This window comes from Setaria viridis, chromosome 5 (genome assembly GCF_005286985.2).
Source record: "Setaria viridis chromosome 5, Setaria_viridis_v4.0, whole genome shotgun sequence".
In the NCBI taxonomy this organism is placed as follows: domain Eukaryota; kingdom Viridiplantae; phylum Streptophyta; class Magnoliopsida; order Poales; family Poaceae; genus Setaria; species Setaria viridis.
In genome coordinates, this window is record NC_048267.2 from 27,762,610 (window position 1) to 27,787,643 (window position 25,034).

Here is a 25,034-nt window from a genome sequence, read left to right on the forward strand (position 1 = left end):
GAGAGGTTACTCATGAAAAGGTTTGTAGATCTGAAATCCTCGCGTCGAGACGAACGCGGTGATATATATATAGGCCACACTCGGAAAAAGATATTTTCGAGTTGACTTTTTGATTTTTCGGATTTTCTAAATTTATTTATCTGCGCGAAAACAATTTCAGAAATAGCTGGACTCGTTTTATAAAGCGAGAAAAATACCTAGAAAATTCAGAAAAATATGAGATAAATCTCAGGGATGGATTGGGATGCAAGGAATCCAAATAAAATACTTGGAGCTCGTGAAAAGGATTTTAGAACCTTCCAAAAATTGGATTTAGCTCTAGGAAAAGGAAAATAATTTCCGGAAAAAGATGGAAAATTCTCACAAGGGTTTGGGCCACGTCTAAACGTATTTTCAAACTTTTGCACTCAAGAAACGCCAAGATGCAGTGACATGAATGCACAGACATAGAACAACATTATTTAATTTATAAAAGCAAACAATTATTTTTCCTATACTAAATTTCCTGTAAAAGAAAATTAAATGTTGGGAAAATTTTAAAATTATGAGAAAATTATTGTTTATTTATTCTTTTTATTCACATCCTGAAATTCGGAAATTTCAGGGTGTGACACTGCATGTACCAAAGTTTGAATACCAGGTAGCTGAAATTGGTGAGGTTACCACCAGTCAAATGTTAGGCTAGGTACTCATACAACTCGTTCATACAAATAACAGACAATCATCGGCTCAATATTACAACAAATGATCATACAACCTTGTACAATAAAACTAGGATGATAATGAACTGAACAATGATAATGATATCTTTGGTTGGTGTGCTTGTTTTGTTCAGTTGTTTGTCAGCCTTGAACTCAGGAGGGGCTTGATCTACATGTTGGTTGTGATAGGCAGCCCAAGCTTGTGCTTCAGTGTTGTACCCTTTGAAACAGGCTCCCTTGAAGCCATTAACTTGTTGATGGCAATCCCTCCAGGTGGAGAAGACGCCAGTTTTGCAGCCATAGAACACAACATACCAAGTCATAATTGAAGTCCTAGATTAGTTACAATGTAGCAATAGAATGTGAGTTGTAAAAAAAATAATCAATGGACAATGGAAACAATTAATTAGGTGCAAATGCATAAATAAATAACTTGTTCATAACAGGCAATGGAATTGTGCTCAGATCATGCACAACTCAAAAGGAAAACATAACAGCCAATGGTCTACTACTCAGATGAAGCACAAGTGGAAAAGGATATGATGAAGGCAATGAGCTGTGCTCAGATAATGCACAACTGAAAAAGGAAACATAACAGCCAATGGATGCTTAACATCATTGCACAGACCCATTGCCATATGATCAGGAATAGTAGAATGTAAACAATGGATGCTTAACATCATTGCACAAACCAATTGCCATAGGATCAGGAAAAGTAGAATGTAATTAATGCATGCTTAACATCATTGCACAAACCAATTGCCATAGGATCAGGAAAAGTAGAATGTAATTAATGCATGCTTAACATCATTGCACAAACTCATTGCCATAAGATCAGGAATAGTAGAATGTAATTAATGGATGCTTAACATCATTGCACAAACTCATTGCCATATGATCAGAAAAAATAGAATATAACTGATGCATGTTCATCATCATTGCACATGTATTTAACCTCAGGAAATGTAAAAGAAATAGTGGAACAAATCATCATTGCACATGTACTTAGCCTCAGGGAAGGTAAAAGAAATACTGGAATAAATAATCATTACACATGTACTTAGCCTCAGGGAAGGTAAAAGAAATAGAGGAATAAATAATCATTACACATGTACTTAGCCTCAGGGAAGGTAAAAGAAATAGAGGAATAAATAATCATTGCACATGTACTTAGCCTCAGTCTAGATAAAAGAAGTAGAGGAAGGTAAAAGAAGAAGAGGAATAAATGATCATAGCACATGTACTTAGCCTCAGGGAAGGTAAAAGAAGTAGAGGAAGGTAAAAGAAGAAGAGGAATAAATGATCATAGCACATGTACTTAGCCTCAGGGAAAGTAAAAGAAGTAGAGGAATAAATGATCATTGCACATGTCCATAGCCTCAGTCTAGTTGTTCATACAGCATATTATTACATCATCATTGCACAAGTGCATTGGCTCAGCTAACAGAACAACAGTTGATCATTGCACACAAACAGCAAGCTCTACACATGAGAGGTGCCCCTATTGTTCCACATATCATTTGCTATTTCATTCCTTCTTGTACCCCAATCTAAATTGTCATCTGTCTGACCACCATCAGCAGGTGCAGTAGTACTACAATTAGGTTCCCATGTTGCTTCATCAGGAATAACCTCATACTGACCATGGCCAATTATCCAATTATGAAGAATACAACATGCAAGAACTAATTTGACTTGTGTCTTGAATGGGTGGTAGGGCTTGTTGTCTAGAATACGAAATCGATTCTTTAAAGCCCCAAATGCCCTCTCAACTGTGACCCTTAGGCTTGAATGCCTCAAGTTGAACAACTCTTTCTTATTGGTAGGATAATTTCTTCCACCATATTCTTTCAAGTGGTATCTAGTGGCTCGGTAAGGGGGCATAAATCCAGGACGACATGCATAGCCAGCGTCCACTAGGTAGAATTTACCTAAACAATTCATTAGGTAGCCAAGAATCAGTTGTAGTGGTTATGTGAAATCCCAATTTGTGGTTTGTCTAAAAGTTTCTGTTACAAGTACCTGGAGGAACCCTTAACCCATCATCCCTCTCTAGAGCATCAGCTAGAATGAGTGCATCATGTGCAGATCCCTCCCATCCAGCTAGCACATAAGTGAACCTCAGATCAAAGTCAACTGCAGCAAGCACATTTTGAGTAGGATAGTGCTTCCTACCCCTGAATGCTGCAGATATCTTTGCTGGAACTCTAGCATGAACATGAGTACCATCTATTGCACCAATACAGTCCTACATTGTAGCAAGACTTGTGATTAAAGTTTGGTCAGGACTGCAGTTAGGTATAGGTAAACCTTACATTCATTTAATTACCTTAAAATAAGGATACCACCTTGGGCTTGTTCTGATTTTAATTGCTGTCTCAGTTGATGGTGGCCTTATCATCTCTCCCCTGAGCTCACCAATAGCATACAAGACCTCTCTAAAATACCTACTTACTGTTTCCATGGATCTCCTAAATGTTTGGTGGATTACTCTAAATCTCTGGTTGTGTCCCACAACATGGAGAAACATTGCTACTTGTTCCTCCACAGTACTGTTTATTGTGTCCCTTAGCAAGCTTCTATCCCTAAGCAGGTTACACAAGTTGAAAAAGGGAGCTCTACGCATACGCAACATGTTCACACATTCTATGTCATTACAATTAAAAATTTTATTCAGGTTGGCTTGGCGTTCCTCATCCATAGCACTCATTGGGGCATATGTAATCCGAGGCTGTGAATTATAGGCCACCCTCAGCCTACTCATGAAGTATGCATAGATGACAGACACAAAAGCAGCAGCTTTTATCACAAGCATGCGTCTCTGGTCGACAGGGTTCATCTAATACACAATGCAAAGCATGTCTCAGCAAAACAACAAATCATTTTGAGCATTCAACAAGTGGGTCAGGAAAAAAAACTGCATCATCGCCTAATGCACAAGTGCTCACATATAGGTAAATCAGTGTAATAATAATGCATCATTGGATAAGGACATGTGCTCAGTTTTCATTTTTATAACTTAATATCATCGGCCAAGAACATGTGCTCACTGCTGAAAATAAATAAGCATTCATCATCGGCTAAGAACATGTGCTCACTGTTGAAAGAAAATAAGCATTCATCATCGGCTAAGAACATGTGCTCACTGTTCAAAGTAAATAAGCATTCATCATCGACTAAGAACATGTGCTCAGTTTCCAGAGTAAGTAAGCAACCATCATCGGCTAATGACAAAGGCTCACTGGAAAAAAACGTTACCGCTAGCTCCTTTAGTAAACAGTCCGAGGGATTTCAAGAGTTCAACGGGTAAGCCAAGATAAAGGCAGATCTGCACATGAGGGAGAGGGATTACTACCAAAACAAACAAGATCCAATCGGGAGAAACAACAACTGACCGAAACCCTAAAAGATAAAACTTACCTTTTTACCTCCAACGAAATCACCAGCACAGATCCGACCCTACAAATGTTCAAAGCATTAGGACCCCAAAAAAACCGATCGAGAAAGGGAGCAACACCAGATCTGCGACGGATTACAGGTTACCTGCTCTCTTTGCCACGAAAACCCGACGAAACGAACCTCAAATCTGCGGAAAATGAACAGAGGGAGAAGCGAAAGGTCAACCACCGATATCATCGAGCCTCAAACACCGTGGATCTGGAGCACAAGTGAAGATGCATCACCTGCTGCGTGTCAGATCTGGAAGAGCACGAAGACGAGGACACGAGGAAGCGGGAGATCTCACAGCGGAGAGGCAGAGGGCGAGTGCGACGGAGAGAATGGGGGGAGGGGCGGCGGCGGTGAAGATATAGCGCGGATGGAAGGCGCGAAAGGGGCGGCGGTAACCCTAGCTTCCCGCGCGCGCCCCCGCATCTCCCGCCTGCACGCGCGGAGCCATTTTTCTGGGCACCGAGAGCGCGCTCGCGTCCCGCACGAGCCAGGCCGCCAAGAAACGGATTCCATTTTCGTTTCCCGGCAGCCAGGCTCGGGGGGTCGTGTTGCACGCCCAGAGCCAGGCTCAGGTGCGAATACAGGCAACCAATCGCGAAGCGTGTGCATCCCGAGAGCCAGGCCGACCCATATGCGGGGAAGCAAACGCGCCCTTAGGTACCACACCATCCCATCGAGCCGAGCCATATTTCCAACAAGCCGAGCTGAGCCTGAATCCTTTACGGAGTAGTTATGTAAAGATTTAACAGTTACCATGCTGAGGTCATTTGTAGTTCAGTTTACAAATTAGTGTTGGTTGTCTTAATACGCTGCCTAAGGAGGTTAAGACTTCTATTTTGGTTGCCTTCACACTAGTAAAGAAGATAATGTTATGAGATGGTATAATTTGACAACTCAAAATATACCGAGTACTTTTTTGCGTCTGTACCAATTCTAGTATCATATATATGTTGGTTTGGTTGTTCAGGTTGATATATTTGCTTATTCCCAGGGATCATTTGCTTTTTTCATTAAATAAAGATATCCCAGGTGTGAGACGCTCGGACCTGTGTGCATTGATTTAGAAATGGTTTAAATCTTCAGTTCAGTTGATGGAGAAGGCCATGGCTCCATAAAGACTACTAGAGATGTGATAAACCAGAGTATGTTAGTTTCATCTGTTCCTCCTATTTTTCCTGTTCCATTATTATAATTACGGTTTTTTGCAGGCTCAATCAGCAGAGACGAGGGCTGAGATGCTGCATTACCTTTTCAATCAGAAAACAGGGTCCACAAGTTGCCTGACGAGCTTCTTCAGTTTTATCCCTTTTTTACGAATATTGATCACAAATATAGTGTATTCTAGCGAGATTTGTGTCCCTGTATCTGGCGTTCCATGTATATACATGTTGCCCTTATTGACCATATTATCTGGTTGAACAAATTAGCTGCAATCAAAGCACTCTATTGTGAAGGACGGTTCGGTACCCTGGGTACCCGAGCCACCTCCGACACGCCTCCGGCCGCAGCCTCGCGCTCTGCCCACGTCTGATTTTTTTCATACGCGACTGGTGGGCCGAACGTGGGCAGTGCAGGGGCTAGATGTCCTCGTGTGGTAGGCCTCCGCATGTACGGTGTTTTTGAGGATTTTGTGATTTTTCTTACCTTTATTATCTGACATGACACATGAACTATGTTCGGTATTTTAGTCGGAGACATTTTTTTTTGGCGAGTAATGACACATTGCTATTTCACTCTTTGGACTTTGTAGCGAGTTGGTCGTACATCTCCCTAATGGCGCTAATTAATAGATTTCTACCATTTGAGGATAATCAGTTTGTTCACTTCAGCTTATTCAACTGACTTATCAGCCACCAAACAGTGGTTTCCTCTCACAACAAATCAGCCGTTTCAGCTTTTCAGCCGGCTTATAAGCTGAAGCGAACAGGTCCAGTGATGGTACAGAGGCTTGAAAATTGATTATTTAAGTTTCAGTAAAGGGAGTAAACAAAGTGTGTCGGATCATTAAGGGGTCGTTTGGTTCCCTTTGCTTATTTTTAGCACGTGTCACATCGAATGTTTAGATACTAATTAGGAGTATTAAACGTAGACTATTTACAAAACTCATTACATAAGTGGAGGCTAAACGACGAATCTATTAAGTCTAATTAATCCATCATTAGCAAATATTTACTGATACATTATCAAATCATGGACTAATTAGGCTTAATAGATTTGTATCGCCGTTTAGCCTCCACTTATGTAATGGGTTTATAAATAGTCTACGTTTAATACTTCTAATTAGTATCTAAACATTCGATGTGACGGGTGCTAAAAATAAGCAGGTGAACCAAACCGGACCTAAGACTACGATATGGGTAGCAGCATCAGTTAATACTAGAAACACATGGTATGTGACTCATTCATATCTTTTGTTGCCGGGCCAGTAAATAGAGCAACCATTGTTCCAACTTCCAAGGTAGTGGCACTAGAATATTTCCAACCAGTCCATGTAATCAAAGAATTCAAATTGAATAGCAAATCTAATTTATTCTCTATCTTTCTCAAGAACAATCTTGAATCTTATCCCTTCGAGTCGTTCTTCCAGCTGGCTTCTGACCTCTTACACAATGGCATTTGTAGCCTGCAACGGAATCAGAAAAACAAAATATTAAATGTGTATTCCTACCACCTAAATGATAGTCATTACTGGTTTTGGTTGCCATCTCTAATTGATGCATGCAGATCCAAATATATAAAATAAATGAGAGCAGCGACGGAGAGATTGTACAGATAAAGTTTCCATGATTCATTGGCAGCGGCTTAGATGGCGGCAAGCCAGCGAGTGGACAGAGGCACGATGTTGGCATGGACTTCTCCGGAGCAGCAGCAACAGCTGATTGATCATTTACAGAGATTGTCACTGCCATTGAAAGTTAATAAAAGGAAGTCATGCTTGTGCATCCTGTATATAGTTGGCTATTTTATAGAACTATTGATCATTTTCACCTTTCTTTTAGATCCGCATAGAATTTTCCAACATATAGCCATATAGTTGTGGCAGAAACAGGCAAATTTAACACAAAAAATTATTCAGAATTAGACTAGTCAACGGCATTGTGAGCATACTCTAAATGAATCAGGCTTCTCCCTGATCGAAATCCACTGTACCATCTCCCAGTCTATTCAATTCAGTTAACGGAGTCCTGCAGAATCTTGTCGAAAAGGTATCTCCATTGTGGAAAAAGTAACATGGATCAGATGTCACTAAAAAAGCTTTTTATTTGGACATATACTAGAATGGCATAAAACATGAGAACCATAACTAGATTGATTTTTTTAAATTGATGACTAGAATAACCTTAGCAATAAACAATTTACAGCCGCTATAGTTCCTGGTGTCTCAATAAGATAAACTAAGATCAGATAAAACAAGTAATCCCAATTCAAGTATCGATGCATCCAAATAACCAAACTATTGCATTAGCACACGGAACTTGCCTGTAATCTGAGCACGGAAATTGGGCTCCAAGGTTGAGAACCAGACTCAATGTCTGAATGAGATCAGCAGATCAGCAGGTCAGAGGGGATTTTCGGAAGGGAGAGGGAGGCAACCTGTATGTCCAGCCAGCACCACCTGGAATATCAGAAAATTCATGCATCTGTTCCTGCTAATGGAAGATGTTGTCCACTGTGGCTGATCCCCAGGGGTATCAGCTGGTGATATAGCATTGACCTGAAAAGAAAACGACAATTCAACTGAGCAAAGATAGTGATGCTACAAGAAAAAAAAAAGGAAACCTGTGTACATGTGTACATGAGTAAACATTGCAAATATTTACAAGAACAGTTCATGTGTAGGTTTTTTTTTCTTGAGAGAGCTGTATCATTATTAAGAAGGAAAAAAAAAAGGAAGAGCCCTTACAAACACACACACACCCGCACACCAACCAAATTTTTCAGCTAACCATTCGCGCCTGTAGACAGAAACAAACGTGTAGGAACTAGGCTCCTGCTTGCAATGGGGACAGGTATTAAAGGCACGGAGCATACACTACTGCATTGAGCATTGGAGCATTTCCAGAAACAAGAAGTGTGCATCAGCATTACACAATATTCATCCTCCAAACACGCATTCATAATGCTACATAACTGACATTTAATAGGATCAAGTTTTTCTATAACATGTTGACAAAAGTGAATACCCTAAACAAACATTTATGACAGTTGGGCCATGGGAAGCACATGACATTCATCATAAACCCAAATCAATGATTGTTTGGCTTTTGTGCGTATCAATTATCATATATAGAGGATGAACCAATGTGGCCACTCCACCATCTGCAGGCATCCTCTTGCCATGAATTGTCCAGAAATGTGACCGACTATTCACGGTGATGCCATGAGAGACCATGAGAAGTAGTCTTCTATGTGTTTCAAAACTAACCTTAAACGTGGGATCTGTACTGGTCATCAGGATTATTGTGTCAAGATTGTATAGTTGATTAGGTCAATAATATGACATTTGGTTTCAGTATGTGATTTTGACTTGTTTTGACCGGAGAAATCGTATCGCCCCATTTGTAAATGCATGATAGGTTGATATGTAGTTTTTTTTTGAATTGTACCCATTTCTAATAAATCCATCTTATGCATTTTTTAGCGGATCCATATTCCATCCTATTCATTCTGGAATCGTAACTAGTTAGAAATTTTCAGTACTGGGCCAATCTAGTTTAGGCTTGGCGAGCTACGGGCCCACCGGCCCAGTATCGTTTTCGCAGATAACATATCTCTACATCGCCACTTCTGCATCGCAGCCGCCCGCCGCCGTAATGGCGAGAGACAGATCTCCAACCAATTCGCCGCCGGCGAAACGCCGTAAGGAATCCAGCACCACCACCGTCGCTGCCCTCGGCGAGGACATCCTGCTCGAGATCTTCCTCCGCCTTCCCTGCCTCGCCACGCTCGTCCGCGCCGCCCTCACCTGCCGCGGGTGGCGCCGGGCGGTGGCCTCCTCCCCGGCCTTCCACCGCCGCTTCCGCCAGCTCCACCCGGCGCCCCTCCTGGGCCTTCTCTTCAATCCTCCTGGCCCCGTTCAAGACCCTGAGCTCCCCGCCTTCCCCTCCTTCGTCCCCACCCGCGGCACCGACCGGGACCAAGCCGCCGCCGTCCGTGGCGGCGACTTCTTCCTCACCTCCCTCCAGGAGCGCTCCGGTGTCCACAACGGCTGGGACATCCACGACTGCCGCGGCGGGTACGTCCTCCTCGCCAATGGTGATCAGGAAACAATGGCGGTGGTCAATCCCTTGGTGCGACGGAGCGAAAGGTTCCTTGATTTTGGCCACAAGGACACTCTTGAAGGTCATCGCGCCTGCGGCATCGTACACAGGGCCTGCTTGCTCTGCTCCGACGAAGACCCCACGTCGTTCCGCGTGATCATTATTGCCCATGACAAGTCCAGGGTGCGGGCTACTGTCTTCAGCTCGGAGACCGGCGAGTGGTCCGTTCGCCGGTGGGTGCATATCCCGGCGAGGCCACGGCGCGGCCGTGGCGAACGGTGGATTCTGAACAGCAACATGCAGGCCAATGGATTCTTGTACTGGGTTTCGAAAAATCGCAAATATATGGTCACACTGGACACGGCAACAGTGGATTTCTCTGTCAATGAGCTCCCTATTTTCCTGCAGAATCGACACTGCACCTTCGTTGTGGGTGAAATGAAGAATGGTGAAGCCTGTATTGTCTATGCTATTAACTTCACAGTTGGTGTCCTGTTTCGCAGAACAGAGAGTGATGGCGTTGATAGGTGGGTGCTGGACAGGGCCGAACTCTTGGAGACACAGCTTGGTCGGGTCCTTGGCGAAGTAATGGAGAACTACAATGAGGTGGAGGTTGTGGCAGTAAGGGATGGCTTTGCGTACTTGGCAACAACAGAAAGTTTAAATGATTCTGGGACTCCTAGTTGGTTCTTGTCCCTCTGCTTGGAAACAATGATATTGGAGAAGCTGTTTCAGAGGACGTATGATAGTTCGGTGCACCCCTATGTTATGCCATGGCCGCCTTCTTTAGTTGGTAACTATGGGAGGTTTGCACCTGAAGATGGTACATGAAGTGCATATGCATGACTAGGAGAGGCTAGTAAAACCCAACGTCCTATTTGCTGTTATTGAAAAAATCAGCATGCTGAAATGCCATGATAACTACATTCTTCTGAGGCTGCATCATGCTGAAGAATTACATCCAATTCCGTGACGCTGAAGATTCTGTCACCAGTCAATCCTACAAGTTGATCTTTTGAATTTGTTATTTATGTTCAGTAACCAGTTTTCAGTATCGGTGTGATGATTCTGAACTTTATTCTACAGTATTTCTTATGTTCGCTACTGAGTCTTTCTTTTTGGGTCTTGTATGGTTTTAGGAGTCTTTTTTGTGAGATCCTTGCTCTAATGCTCTGATGAGAATAGGGACTATTTACCTTTGATCCAAGAAAAACAATGAGTAGGAATAAGCACACTTGCCTTTTCTTTGTTGATTGATTTCGCTCATAAAAAAATTAATGTTAGCCTTTCAAAGTAAAAAAATTGATGGAGTGGCTGCATCCTCTCTATATGATATGTTTCATGGATGGCTAGTCTGGCATCCTCTCTATATGATATGTTTCATGGATATGCTCACGCTGGACACGGCGACAATGGATTTCTATGTCGCTGAGCTCCCTCTACGGGTGAACGTGAAGGATCGGGAATGCAGCTTTGTTGTTGGTGAAACTATCAATGGCACACCATGTGTTGTCTATGCTTTTAAGTTTAGAGTTTGTCTATCCTTGCAAAGAATAGATGATGATGTCAAGAAGTGGTTGGGAGACAAGATCACTTCTATAGACACGCAACTTGATGGGGTCCTCGGACAACTAAAGAACAAGTACAGTCAAGTTCAGGTTGTGGCAGTCAGGGATGGCTTTGCATACTTGACAGCATCACTGATGTACAATCATGACACGACCCCGAGTTGGGTCTTCTCCTTGGAAACAATGAAACTGGAGAAGATGTTTCAGAGGCCGTATGAATGTTGTGTGCAGCCCTATGTTATGTCATGGCCACTTTCACTAGTTGATAACTATGGTAGTTTTGCATTCGAAGATGGCACGCGAAATACATAGGCCATGAAATATTATGCAGACAGAGAAGTGGAGAAGACAATAAGTCCATCCTTCTATTTGCTGTTGTTTAGTGAATCATCAATATTTCTTGATGGCAATGCCATTCAAAGCTGCATCATACTTAAGAATACAAATCAAATTCCACAAAGTTAAAGATTCAATCATTAGTGACTTCTCTAATTTGATCTTTTCTTTGGTTGTTGTTAGCATTTTTCAGTACTGGTTAAATGATTATGTTTCTTATTTTTCAGTACCAAGTCATTTGTAGGTGTTGGGTTATGATATTTCAAGCGTCTTTTGTGGTCTATCTATAAGATCCTCCTTGCACGGCTCATTTTCTTCGAGCTCTGCTTCTCCCTTTCCCATCTTCCCGATGAACAAGTCAGAATTGCCTCAACAAAAATGGATGAAATTGGACCGAAAAAATCAATTCAGCTTCGTTATCGATTAGGTATCAGTGGGTGCCCTTGCTTTGATTGAATTGACGGATAGTAGCTACTACCCGGCTTTCCCTCTAGGAACTAATCCACCGCTCCCGAGAGAATGGATGTATACAACTCTGCTGTGAATATTACTTAATTTCATCATGCTAATAATCATACATAGCCTTCTATATTCGTATTGCATTTCGTAGTTATGGAAGCCTCTAAAATCACTTGAGTCTTGTGTAATCCGATTCCATGGAGGTTATCAGGTTTAAATTTTTTCCTTCACCCCCAATGTTGTCCAAACTAAATGGAGTTTATTGTATTTCTACGTCGCTTCCTAGTGTTTATTCCTGGATTTTTGACGTTTTATTTCATGATTGACTAACAATTCCAATGTGCAAACACTACCTGTACTCTGGTAAACTAAGTCACAATCTCATCGAACAGTTGTTTAATCTTTGTAAAAACTTATTCATCGGACGACTAGGCTCCATGCGTCAGGCATGTTAATTACATGGTCAGTTACTTTAGTCTTTAACCGACCTGGTAATAACTAACACTTTCTCAGTGCCTTCAAGCTAGATTCACCGATCCCGGTAAAGACATTGTCCAAAACCATTGCCAGTGTGCCAGCATCGAAACTGTAAGCGTTGCGTCGAGGTTCAGATTACATCTTCTGAGGTGAACTGCTTTGCTCCTTTGGGCAATGCCCCGGTGAGAGATCCTTTTTGCCTTGTGATTTCTGGGCAATCTTTCAGCTTGCCTCCCTTTCTTGCTCTAAACTCACAAGTTCACAATTAATGGGCAGGATGTTTTGTTCCAGTGTTGATCTTTTACTTCACTCTTTTGCAACTTCATTGTGCAGGTATATATGTAGAAATTGCTAACCTTCAGTCTTGCTAGGTCAACACTGGAAATGGACTGCCAAAAGGCATTATAAGCACATATTCTTTTTTGTGTACCCCTCCTGGAAGAAAGAGATACAAAAGGGATGTGGCGTGAGTCTGATTTATACTGTTACTGCTATCCATTCGATACATTTTGTTTCTGGGTGCTGACTATACATCCACGACAAGAAAGGACATCCCTCTGATGACTGTAGTCGATTATCACCAATCATTATGGTGCAATTGCAGAAAGGGAAATGTCTTGCGTTAACAATTCAACAGTCGTCCATGAAGAGACATGCTTCTGTCTGAGCAGTGTTCCATTTAGATGCAGAAGTTGGGATATACGGTCTATATTGCGATAGTCCACTCCAGTGGCCTTCTCACCACCAGGACGACATACAGTTAGGGCATGCTCAATGTATGTGATCCACCATAATCTTAAGAGTGGGTCCATAAACAGTTGATCTTGTTACAGCCATGCGCACAAAGCCATGCGCACAATGCTATGGTCTAAATTGGACCGCAAGATGGGCCCCACACAAGATAAAAAATCCTGCATTTTAACTCCCCATCCGTCAATCTCTCGGCCCAATATTTAAACATGCTAGGAAAGAGAAAGGATGGGAGGGAAAGGAGAGAGAAGAAATTAATTCTTTTCTCCTTACGGTGAATCGTAATCTTGAGGTGCACCTTAAACCTTTTTCCCTTTAGGTGCATCCCCACAATGTTTAATGCTACCTTTTTCAGAGCAATGATTAGCTTAAGGCTACCTTTTTCATATATTGTGGTTACCCTTAGCAAGCAACCACACGGGTGGCAGTCATGTCATTGTATCACCTTCAAGTTTTCAAATTCAAGTCTATTGATGTGATGTAGATGACAAGATGACATGTTGAAGCCTAAAAAACACTAAGGGGGCGTTTGCTTCCACTGACTTATTTTTAGCACGTGTCACATCGAATGTTTAGATACTAATTAGGAGTATTAAACGTAGACTATTTACAAAACCCATTACATAAGTGGAGGCTAAACGGCGAGATGAATCTATTAAGCCTAATTAATCCATCGTTAGCAAATGTTTACTGTAGCAACACATTGTCAAATCATGGACTAATTAGGCTTAATAGATTCGTCTCGCCGTTTAGCCTCCACTTATGTAATGGGTTTTGTAAATAGTCTACGTTTAATACTCCTAATTAGTATCTAAACATTCGATGTGACGGGTGCTAAAAATAATTCAGTGGAAGCAAACGGGGTGTAAGACACTAGGTGGTAGCAACGGAATCTGCTTCCAGACATTGCTTGGGCCAAGTCCACAATTGGGTTGACCTGGAACTTGTTGTGTGATCACAGATTATTTCGAACGAACACTGAGTGCTGACATTGTAATCACCAAATATTGTGTGAAATAGTTTTATCTGCAGACTCACCCAACTACCCAAGGCTGTGGGGATGGGGAGGGTGTGTGGAGATGTGCATGAGTGATGTATGCCTTTAGTTTGTACTGGGGATAGAACCTAAGTATATGTTACGGAGTACTTGTTAACAGGATTGATCTCTTCAGCATATTCTTTTCAAAAAGAATTCACGTTCTACCTAGCAAAACTGAAAGAAAACAGCATTTTGGTTTAACACTGATATGCAATTCACATAGCAAAGCGTGAGGGATGTAGTTTGATATATTTTGTTTTTTACATGTCTTTTGCATGTAATAAATACTCAAGTTCTTAGTTCAAGAATCAAGATTGGCAAAGCTAAAACGCCAAAAAGAAGAAATCGAGAAACTCGTATTGCTTTGATGGGTAACTGAAAAATAACATAAACATTGTATGATACGACATTGGGACATGCAACCTTACAAAATCAAACAAGTTCAAATACTCTAAAACCCAAACATTATTTGATGGACTTTGGTTTGCAGCAGGAACACAAACCAACATAGAAGTCCATTGAGCAAAACAACAAGAACATGGAGCACTTATGCGCATGGGTTGTGGCGGAGCTTCAACGACAGATCCATTGCCATGCTAGATTCACCACTAGACGAGAGATTTAGCGATAGGTCCAGAGCTGCATCAAATCCACCTGTATATGAGGATGACCTCTCATACACAGAAAATTCAGACTCATTGCCAAATAGCTCGTCAGACACATGCTGAGGAAAGAACTGAATCTCCCTTGCCATTCTCTCCACAGCTTCATTAGCGTCTTCTTCATTGACAAGCAATGGTGTCAAGGCCTTCTTTGCACTGTGTGTCTGCTCCTTCTGCATTATTTCAAATATTATGAAATCTAAATACATCCTATAACAAAACAGAAGGTAATTTGAAAAGCATAAAATATCTTATAGACCAAAGAAGAGAAACATACTCATAGAATTCTATAATTCTTTTTGTAAGTTTTTTCAAAAGCTATTGTATAGGATGATTTTACCTCTTACCAATTGTTTAATTTTTATATTCCAGTTGATAATGCTACGGAACCAAGCATATAATTCCTAACATTGATTGATAGAGAAAAGGTATATATAGCTGGTCTAACCAATAGAAAGGTAAATCTTTTAACATATTTGAGGAGTATATCTAAATCTTCTCGACCAAACAATCATTTGTTGTTGACTCAGTTCTTAGCAAAAACAAAGAAATCATTTGTTGTTGACTCAACAACAACACTGGTGGGTGATCCTAGTGGTAGCTCCGTCATCATAACTTTCCTCTTTACAGTCTTGAAGGAACAAAAAAAATGCATGCATTTGTAATTTTACAATATGGTTATGTATTGTAAAATATACTAAATGTTGTGAGAAATTGGAGATATGGATGGTTTGGGATTTATGGATAGTCACCTGATGGTGATAGCCAACATTGGTGCTGCTTGATGCATGTTTCGGCACAGCCTGATGGTTTGGTACCAATTTGGGATAATCATCAACACCTGCAAAGCCTGCAATTGGTGTAACACTTCCGATGCGTTCCTTTCTGTCCATGGCATACATCTGTGGTATCATAGGAGGGATCCTATTTCTAGTATCCACAGCCCAAGGGGGGCACCTCTGAACATCTAATGATGGCTGAAAAAAGAAATGACAGATAAATTGTTATGCAAAAGGATATTGTTGCATTATGAAACACGGCAAGTTCACGTTCATACGTTGGGCGGGAAGGTGGGAGCAACAGCACCAAGTTGACGAAGTTCCTCTCGGTGTGGCATGGTGTAACTACGATGTTGGATCACCCTATGACTATTCGTGCACATGGATTCTAGTTGTGGGGAATTTGATGAGCTCATCTCTATCAAGGTTAGAGGTGGGGAAACCACCGGAGGAACCGAGGGACCTTAGGGGAAAGTAGTTACGAGATGTCCCGCATAGGAAAAAAAATGACGAGGCAAACTACACACAATAGAACTTGTGTTAAGTTAGGAACCACCCCATTGGGCTTTTGTAGCTGAGTGTCTAGGATGCGACAAAAGGTGAGTATCAATCATTTATAAAATTAGTGCTTAGGTGTAAATGTTCAGTAATACAAAATCTTTGAAGATTTTTTTTTCACATACCGAATCCGAGGTTAGCCAAACCATAAGCTGACAGCCCTGGATTGAACTGTATAAGTTTTTAATTTAGACCAGCTAAACTGTAGAATAAAGTAACAACTGGTAAAACATTTACGCAGTAATCCCTTTAATGTGTGGGTGTTGAAGCGGGTGGGTTGGCAGATGGAGGGGGCTGTCACTAAGCCAATTTAAAGCATAGAAAACAGAGCATGGGCTAATTCCAGTTTACTTAGTATAGATGGCCAGATGAGCCATCCGGCACTAGCATGATTTGGCCCGACCCGACTAGGCCCGGCACTATCAGATCTGATAACTTATCCGTGCCGGGCTGAACCGGCACTGCATGCTGAACTGCTGGCCCAGACCCAGCATTATGATCTTTTTATCGTGTCGGGTCGGCACGCTGGCACGGCAGGCCCATCGTGCTAGTGCCGGGCCAGCACTAGCACTACTAGTGGCGGCCGGCCGGCTCCCGGTCGTGGCCCCCCACGGCGGCGGCCAACGCATTTCCATGCCATCACGACTGAGAAGAGGAAGAAGGGGCGGCACCTGGGGAGGAGTGAGGGTGGCTGGCGACATCGACGCGACATTAGGGTGAGAAGCAGTGGCTGGCGGCGCGATGTTTGGGGAGGAATGAGGCTGGAGGGGTGACGCACATGAGGGAGCTGCTCAGTGGGTCTGGCCCATCTGACCATCTATATTACCTAGGCCACTGTAATGCAGCCATTTGTTTTGGAATGTTGAAAACCCATTCACCAACTAAAAAAATCTTTCATGATATATTTCAAGAACAACCTGTAACGGTAGTAACCTATTAGGGGCGGCTATTTGTACAGGAACAACAGTAGTAACCTATTAGGGGCGGCTATTTGTACAGGAACAACAGTAGTAACCTATTAGGGGCGGCTATTTGTACAGGAACGGGGAATGTAAAATCCTCCATACAAACTTCAATTACTAAATGTGTCTTAGTTTATATTCAATGGTAACTTTAAAAACATTAAAAAAATTGTAAGCCAAATAAAAAACACTGAAATCACTAGAGATGCCAGCTCTGTTAACTACTACCACCAGATTTTTTTGGTACACGGCTGACACATAACATATTACATATTACTAGTAAGTTTTAGTTTTAAATTGTAACTTGCTAATAACTTATAGTATTTGAAGGTTCACACTAAATGAGCCTTCTACTTTTCTTTCCTAACTACTCCCTCCATTCCTTTTTGTTGGGCGGGTTAATATTGAAAAGAAATTTCGTTCTGCTAGGTGTTTAAGGTATCCAAAACAATCATTCTCCCTTCCCCATTCTGCCGTCACCTCAGTTACTGCTTGCCAGTCTACTACATGCAAAGGAATTAAGGGAGCATGCAGGTTCATGCTTGCAACAGAATAGCAAGGTTAGCATACTCTTTTTTGCTTGTCGTTTGCTGATAACTAATGCTCCATAACCTATATAATGAGTGCTAAAACAACTAACAAAAAAGAAATGTTAGGAGTATATTGAATATATGATGTATGAAAATTTGAAGGTAGACACTAAATGAACAATACCGTGCATTGGGACACATGAGCGGCATGGAGTGACTTGCTTGCATGGAAACCATTAAAATTTGGATACATGATCGTAGAGAGGGAATGGATTAGCGATAGAAAGCTATCTGAGCCGTGTAGGATCTGTGGCAAAAACGTAAGCAAATGAACCCCCTAATTCGAGTATTGGTGGTTAAAGGCAATGCGATAATCAATATATTAACCCCATATTTAATGAACATACAAGAGTTAGGTCTTGATGATAGAGCTTATGAATCAATCAACCTAAAAGACATATGATGGTCAACAAGAAGTAATTCATGAAGATTAAGTACATGTTCATTCCAAAGGAGGTGGACTGGGTACTTGGGAGTGTATAGTAGAAACTTGGGCCAAAAATGCACCATGGACATTGTTAGTGTGTGGTATGACGCACACTTGATGAGCTGCTATCGATGATACGATTCCATATTGTGTGAGTTGTTTGTAAATAGCCTATATGCACCCAATGATTGAATGATGACATGTGGAGAGTTTAGACCACAAATGATCTATATGCTATCCAATGCTACACATGGAAAGTATAGACCGCAAACAACAGACAACATCCATACTATGGAAAAAAATGCTGACCATAAGAGCGCATGCCTTATGCTACAGACTACCTATATATTTTACGTTGTCAATCTTTATAAAGTTTTTTTGCTATTGACAGTCAAAGTTAAATACTTTGAGCTCTGGAGCAAAATTAGAATCAGATGAGAAGTTGATAATGTATAAATTTCCTGAAACACCATGTCTTAGTTGGGATTCTTCGCTAAATTTCAGACAATCGATGAAATTCTTGGTGGTGATGTCCGTCTAGTAGAATCTTCAAAAGTTGTTCTTGAGCAAATGTGATCAGATTGTAGTTGGGAAAATCTTTTCAACAAGGTGTACGAGTTTTGTTTGGACCACAGCATAGCTGTTCCAAACACGGTGTAAACATACATTTTGCGCGATGGTTACAAACGAGCATTACTTCCAGGTGGAATATTTCGAGCAACACTCATACTGAACTAACTGAATTAAATTTCAAGTTCAATGAGAAGTTAATGGGTCATCCATAAATGTCACACAGTAGTTCCCGAAAATGGATTTGCATCTGTTGAAATATGGAAACAGGTGGAGAAGTGCTTTCCAGCTGATTTTATTCAAAAAGGTAGACTGGGTTGAGCCTCAATTGAATCTTGGTGGATGCTTCCAGCTGCCCAGAATTGAAAAGGACCACAACCTTACCGAAGCTTGGTTGAGATAGGACACCAGAGAGTACAAATTGATTGATAGATTGATCCATTTGCTTTGTTACCCTTCCAATTACCACAGCTAGTGTGGAGCGTGCATTTTCCAGCTTATTAAGTCATGGCTGCATAACGGATGGAAGATGACTAGTTCCCTTTTCTCCATGTAATTACTTAGTAGGCTTCTAAAGATAATTGCAGGCATTTACTTGACTAAATCTGGTTAATGATTCATGAAAGCAAATTTATGTGATGTTGTATTGCCATCTTTCATAGTTACCATGTACTAATACGTAATCATTTCATTTGAGGAAGCAAAAACATGATAATTAACATGCCCAAGATTACATATATGAATACTGTTGGAATGAAGAGGAAACACCACTTTGTCTTGAGCAGAAGGTTCTTAAGAGACACCACAAAAGAGGCTAATGATGCCACATCCCAGCACCTAAAGTAAGAACAAGCGTAAGGAACATACCAGTTTCAGAACTCTTACACCAATACTGAGAAACGTTGAAGTGGTTAAATATTAACGGATAAAGTGATACCTGGTAACGCATATCAGAGAGCATCTTCAAGTGCAAACTTCCCATAGTTACCAACTAAACAAGGCGGCCACTCCATAATATAGGGATGAACAATATTGTCAAATGTCCTCCGAAATAGTCTTTCCAGCTTCATCGTTTCCAAAAATAGGGACAGGAATAACCAGCATGGACTTCGGGGGTCATGATGCATCAATGATGTAGCCAAGTACACGTAGCCATCCTGAACTGCCAAAACAAACAGCTCATCAGGGTTGTCCACCAAATTGTTCAGCACCCTGTCGTCATCCAATCCACAACGGAGGACTCGTGCAAGCTCACTGCCCAAGGGGACTAACCGGTCCAGTAACCATCTGTCACCACCATCGTCATCCCTTATATGCATCAATACACCAATATTCAATTGATCTGAACAAACAATGCAAGTTGCACCTTGCTTTGTCTCACCGACATCAAAGCTAGAGTTCCTCAGACAGTGGGAGCTCAATGACAGAGAATTTCATCGTGACGGTGTCAAGTGAAACTAATAAATGCATCTGGTCCTCAGACCCAGTACATGAACCCATTAGCTTTGCATCACACCAACTGCATTCTGAACCCAACGGTTATCATCATCTGACCTCACAGGGGCAGGGACCTCCACCCACGGGTGATTTTTCCACTCTCCTCATGCATAAGAAACACAACGACGAATGATGTGGGATCCTCGGCCGAGACAGCAAGCGAGGTGAAGCTGGACGGTGGGGCCAAAGGACCCATCAAAGACATCTTGAGGAGAGTGATCAAAGGCATTTTCTCTGCGGCGCGTCAAGGGGTTCATCACCACCAGTATTTCGTCATCCCAATTCAGCAGGAGGACGTAGCCGCGGGAGCAGTCGAGGACGTCCCAGCAGGGGATTTCACCGGGGCCATCCTGGAGGGAGGTGAGGAAGAAGTCGCCACCGCGGACGGCGGCAGCCAGGTCCCGGTCGCGGGGGCGGGTGGGGGCGAAGGCAGGGACGTTCGGGATCTGTGCAGGGCCGGGGACCTCGAAGAATAATCCGAGGAGAGGCGATGGGTGGAGGGCGCGGAAGCGGCGGCGGTGAGATTAGATTTGTTTTCGGTATAGTTTTCCAAATGGGCCGCCCGGCCCTAGCCCGGCACTAACCCATCCTGGCCCGGCACTAATAGGCCCGAAGGGTTTTCATGCCGGGCTGGGCTGGCACTGCGTGCCGAGGAGGTGGCCCAGGCCCGACCTGACGACCTTTTTATCAGGCCGGGCTAGCCCACTAACACGACGGGCCATGCCGTGCTAGTGCCCAGCCCGGCACTGGCAGCGGCGGCCGACTCCAGTTGCCCCTGGAGGGCGGCGACGGCCGGCCTCCCGCAGACAGTCGCCCCCCGGTGGCGGCAGCTGCCGCCGTGCGTCGGCCCCCTGGCGGCGGCGACCAGCCCCCCGCGTCGGCCCCTGGCGGCGGCGGCGGCTAGCCCCCCTTGGCGGCCTCGGGCGGCGGAGGCTGGCCCCCGCGCAGCTGGCCCCCTGCGGTAGGCATGGTGGCTCCCGTCCCCAAGCAGGAAGGTCGGGAGGAAGGTGGGAGGACCCGGGAGGGAGGTGGGAGGACCCTGGGAGGCTAGGATCTTGGGGATGGGTGGACGGCCAAATGGGGAAAATTGAAAGGATAAGTTAGGGTTTTGTATTTATATGGTAGTTAGATCGGATCACATCGGACCGGCCTAAAAATCATGCTGGGCTCGTGCTGGCCCAGCGTGCCGGGGAGGCAACCCAGGCTTGGCACCATCATTATGCCGGGCCAGTCCTGGCACTATTCACTTCGTGCCGAGCCTGTGCTCATGCCGTGCTTTTTAGTGTCGGGCCTTGGGCCGCCCAACGAGCCTGGCCTATTTGGAAATCTTTGATTTTCGGCGTGGCGCCAGCGGTGGCTGGATCGCAGAGGGGGTTTTGGCGCTTTGCTTTGGTGAAAATGTTAAGGCGCCTTTTTAAAAAACTGAGCCCATCGAATCATGTGCTAAATGGGCCTGGAGGTTCACATATCATCTCATCTTAGGGGGTGTTTGGCACACAAGGGTTAAAATTTAGCCCCCGTCATATCGGATGTTTGACACTAATTAGGAGTATTAAACATTGGTTACTTATAAAACTAATTGCACAACCCATAGGCTAAATCGCGAGATGGATCTATTAAGCCTAATTAGTCCATGATTTGACAATGTGGTGCTACAGTAACCATTCGCTAATGATGGATTAATTAGTCTTAATAGATTTGTCTCGTGATTTAGCTTACGGGTTCTGCTATTAGTTTTGTAATTAGCTCATATTTAGTCGTCCTAATTAGCATCCGAACATCCGATGTGATAGGGCTAAAGTTTAGCCCTATCTTCCAAACACCTCCTTATTAGGCCTAGGGCGTGACACATATAGGGGTGTTTGGGAGGAGGGGGCTAAAGTTTAGTCCCGTTACATCGAATGTTTGGACACTAATTAGGAGTATTAAACCTAGACTAATTACAAAACTAATTACACAACCCATAGGCTAAATCGCGAGACGAATCTATTAACCTAATTAGTCCATAACTTGACAATGTGGTGCTACAGTAACCATTCGCTAATGATGGATTAATTAGGCTCAATAGATTCGTCTCATGATTTAGCCCAGTGGTTCTGCTATTAGATTTATAATCAGTTCATATTTAGTCATCCTAATTAGCATCCGCCAACGTGAAGTTCAGCCCCCGTCTCCCCCGCTCGGCCCATTCCTTCTCGTAGACACTACCGGTGAGGTCAGGATCCGTCACCTACCCGCAGCCGCCACCGCCCCTGCCGCCGGCCGCAATGACCTCCGTCACTGATCCAAGCCAGCCGCCGCCGGCCAGGACCCCCTCCACCATCCACTCCCTCGGTGAGGACCTCCTGCTCGACATCTTCCTCCGCCTCCCGTCCCTCGCGGCGCTCATCCGCGCTGCCCTCACCTGCCGCGCGTGGCGCCGCGCGGTGGCCTCCTCCCCCGCCTTCCGCCGCCACTTTCGCGACATCCACCGGGCGCCCCTCCTCGGCCTCTTCTTCGAGACCCCCAGCGTCGGCCAAGCCCCTGCCGTCCCTGCCTTCCCCTCCTTCGTCCCTGCCCGCCGTTCCGACAGGGATCTGGCCGCCGCCGTACGCGGCGGCGACTTCTTCCTCACCTCACTCCAGGAGCGCCCCGGCGGTCCCCACGGCTGGGACATCCTCGACTGCCGCGGCGGATACATCCTCCTCAGGAACGACGAAGAGGAGATAATGGCGGTATTGAATCCCTTGGCACGGCGAAGCGAGCGGTTCTTTGATCTTGCCCATGAGGACACCCTCCAAGGTCACCGCGGCTACCCCGTCGTGTGTTATAATGCCTGCTTGCTCTGCTCCGACGAAGACCCCTTGTCGTTTCGAGTGGTGCTTCTTGCACATGATGAGTCCAGGGTACGGGCTACATTCTTCTCCTCCGACACCAATGAGTGGTCGATTCTGCCGTGGGTCAATGTCCCCGCGAGTTCAAGCCGTAAGAAATTTTGGCTTCTGGATAGCAGCATGCAATCAAAGGGGTTCTTGTACTGGGTTTACAAGAATCGCAAGTATATGATCACACTTAATACAGTCACAATGGAGTTTTCTGTCGATGAGCTTCCTCAGCTCCTGAAGAATGAGCATTGCAGCTTTGTGGTTGGTGAAACAAGTAGTGGTGCACGCTGTATTGTCTATGCTATTGATTTCTGTGTTGGTTTGTTATTGCGCAGAACAGAGAATGGCATCATTGAGAGGTGGGACCTGCAATGGGCTGCCCGTTTAGATACCCAGCTTGATCAGGTCCTCGGCGAACTAATCAGTGTCTATGATGAGCTGCAAGTTGTAGCAGTCAGGGATGGCTTTGCATACTTGGCAACATCAGAGAAATCAGATGATACCCAGACTCCTAGTTGGTTCTTGTCCTTCTGCTTGCAAACAATGGAATTGGAAAAGCTGTTTCAGAGGACGTATGACGCTGGTGTTTACCCCTATGTTATGACATGGCCTCCTTCTTTAGTTGGTAACTATGGGAGTTTCGCTCTTGAAGATGCTACACAGAATGCAATAACTGGCCATCAGATGTGATACAAGGAATAAGAAATGGAGAAGCCAGCGAAACCAAGCACTGGTTGTTGTTTGCAAGGAAACTAACATACCCAAATGCAGATGCATCATGCTGACAAATCAAACCGTAATCCATGATGCCGAAGATTCAGTCACCACTCGCTAGTCAGTTATCCTATGCTTTGCTGTTTTGCACTGGTTATTGTTTTACCATTAGTGAGCTCTTTTTCAGTGCTGATCTGATGATTCTGGACTTTATTTTATTCTGTATGCCCATCATAGCTAGCTGTTGGGTTACACTATTATTAGGAGTCTCTTTTGTTGTCTGTCTGTAAGATCCTTTATCCAAAGAGAACAGTGGCTATGTATCTTTGTTGCAACATTAAATCTTAAGATTACTGCTACCTGTTACTTAGGCTTCTCCAATTTGATATTGTCATCCTAAGATTACTGCTACCTGTTTGGTATGGAATACTGTCATCTTAAGACTACTGCTACCTGTTAGGTATATATGATGGTAGAGTGGCTACACCTATGGAGGTAGATGTACACACACAGATGGTTAACTTTGTGTTGTACATGAACTGAAAACACTTGATATACATAATATCTTAGGTTATAAAAGCCTTATCAGCATTGACCGTTTTTATCTGCTACACCTGTAGGAAATGTGATATATATATATATATATATATATATATATATATATATATATATATATATATTGTCAAATCTTGAAGGATTTATCCTACAAAAGTTAGGATCAAAACTGTTCCTCTAAAGCTAAAGGTAGCATTAGTTGTATGTGCTAAAGTAAAGGGACTAGCTTGATAGTTTCATGTATTGTGGGAAATTTTCTGACAGGTTCTCCATTTTGATACTGGGAAATTGATCGGCTGAAGAACACACGTTTAAAAAAAAAAAGTGGTGCCTAGGCAGTGCAACACCTCACTTCATGCTAGGCCTGTTTAGGTGGTTTCCTCTCACTTGCGCCTCGCAGCTCACTGCTTTGTGGCACCTAGTCAGTGCAACACCTCACTTCATGCTAGGCCTGTTTAGAATGGAAATGTGCCAATTCAAGATGATGCCATGAGGGGGCATGTGAGCTTGTGGAATACTTTGTCTGCAATATATCTTTGCCTAAATGTGGAACCTGTTCTGGATCTCTAGATTATGCCTTTCCTTATGTTATATTGCACATCCATCTCTTTTAGATGGAAATGAAGAATTTTGTACTCCCTCCCTTCTCTTTTATATGGCAAGAAAGTAGTCCACCTACACAAGATGGCACGGCATCTCAAGAAATTTGTAAATTTCAAGCCCATGCAACAAAGTAGTCCACCTGCACAAGATGACACAGCATCTCAAGAATTTTGTCAGTTTCAATCCCATGCAACAATTTTGAGCAGAACTGC

The 25,034-nt window shown here is 43.3% G+C and overlaps 3 protein-coding genes and 1 pseudogene across 3 annotated transcripts; 2 read left to right on the forward strand and 2 right to left on the reverse strand.

Annotated features, from left to right (window-relative positions):
* Positions 1–2,183: 2,183 nt before the first annotated feature.
* Positions 2,184–4,574, reverse strand: LOC117856385 (protein ANTAGONIST OF LIKE HETEROCHROMATIN PROTEIN 1-like). The gene is made up of 6 exons (XM_034738763.2): positions 4,447–4,574; positions 4,245–4,287; positions 4,122–4,160; positions 3,031–3,540; positions 2,724–2,949; positions 2,184–2,632 (listed from the first exon to the last, which is right to left on the reverse strand). The coding sequence occupies exons 1-6, from the start codon at positions 4,572–4,574 to the stop codon at positions 2,184–2,186; spliced, it is 1,395 nt and encodes a 464-aa protein (XP_034594654.2).
* A 4,355-nt stretch (positions 4,575–8,929) lies between these two features.
* On the forward strand, positions 8,930–10,516 carry LOC117854925 (uncharacterized). The gene has a single exon (XM_034737185.2). The coding sequence runs from the start codon at positions 8,966–8,968 to the stop codon at positions 10,241–10,243; it is 1,278 nt and encodes a 425-aa protein (XP_034593076.1). The 5' UTR covers positions 8,930–8,965; the 3' UTR covers positions 10,244–10,516.
* Positions 10,517–19,539: 9,023 nt separating this feature from the next.
* Positions 19,540–20,607, reverse strand: LOC140222865 (uncharacterized; annotated as a pseudogene).
* A 1,650-nt stretch (positions 20,608–22,257) lies between these two features.
* LOC117855036 (uncharacterized) lies at positions 22,258–24,045 on the forward strand. The gene has a single exon (XM_034737310.2). It carries the CDS (start codon positions 22,354–22,356, stop codon positions 23,638–23,640), a length of 1,287 nt encoding a protein of 428 aa, XP_034593201.1. The 5' UTR covers positions 22,258–22,353; the 3' UTR covers positions 23,641–24,045.
* The last annotated feature ends 989 nt before the right edge of the window (positions 24,046–25,034 follow it).

Bases quoted from the DNA above. Each gene is read 5' to 3' on its own strand.
- LOC117856385 (XM_034738763.2), bottom strand. From the start codon at position 4,574: ATGCGGGGGCGCGCGCGGGAAGCTAGGGTTACCGCCGCCCCTTTCGCG. The intron at 4,161-4,244 runs GTAACCTGTAAT...GAACATTTGTAG, and splicing joins TTTCGTGGCAAAGAGAGCAG to GGTCGGATCTGTGCTGGTGA. The intron at 2,950-3,030 runs GTAATTAAATGA...GCTACAATGTAG, and splicing joins GGTGGTATCCTTATTTTAAG to GACTGTATTGGTGCAATAGA.
- LOC117854925 (XM_034737185.2), top strand. From the start codon at position 8,966: ATGGCGAGAGACAGATCTCCAACCAATTCGCCGCCGGCGAAACGCCGT.
- LOC117855036 (XM_034737310.2), top strand. From the start codon at position 22,354: ATGACCTCCGTCACTGATCCAAGCCAGCCGCCGCCGGCCAGGACCCCC.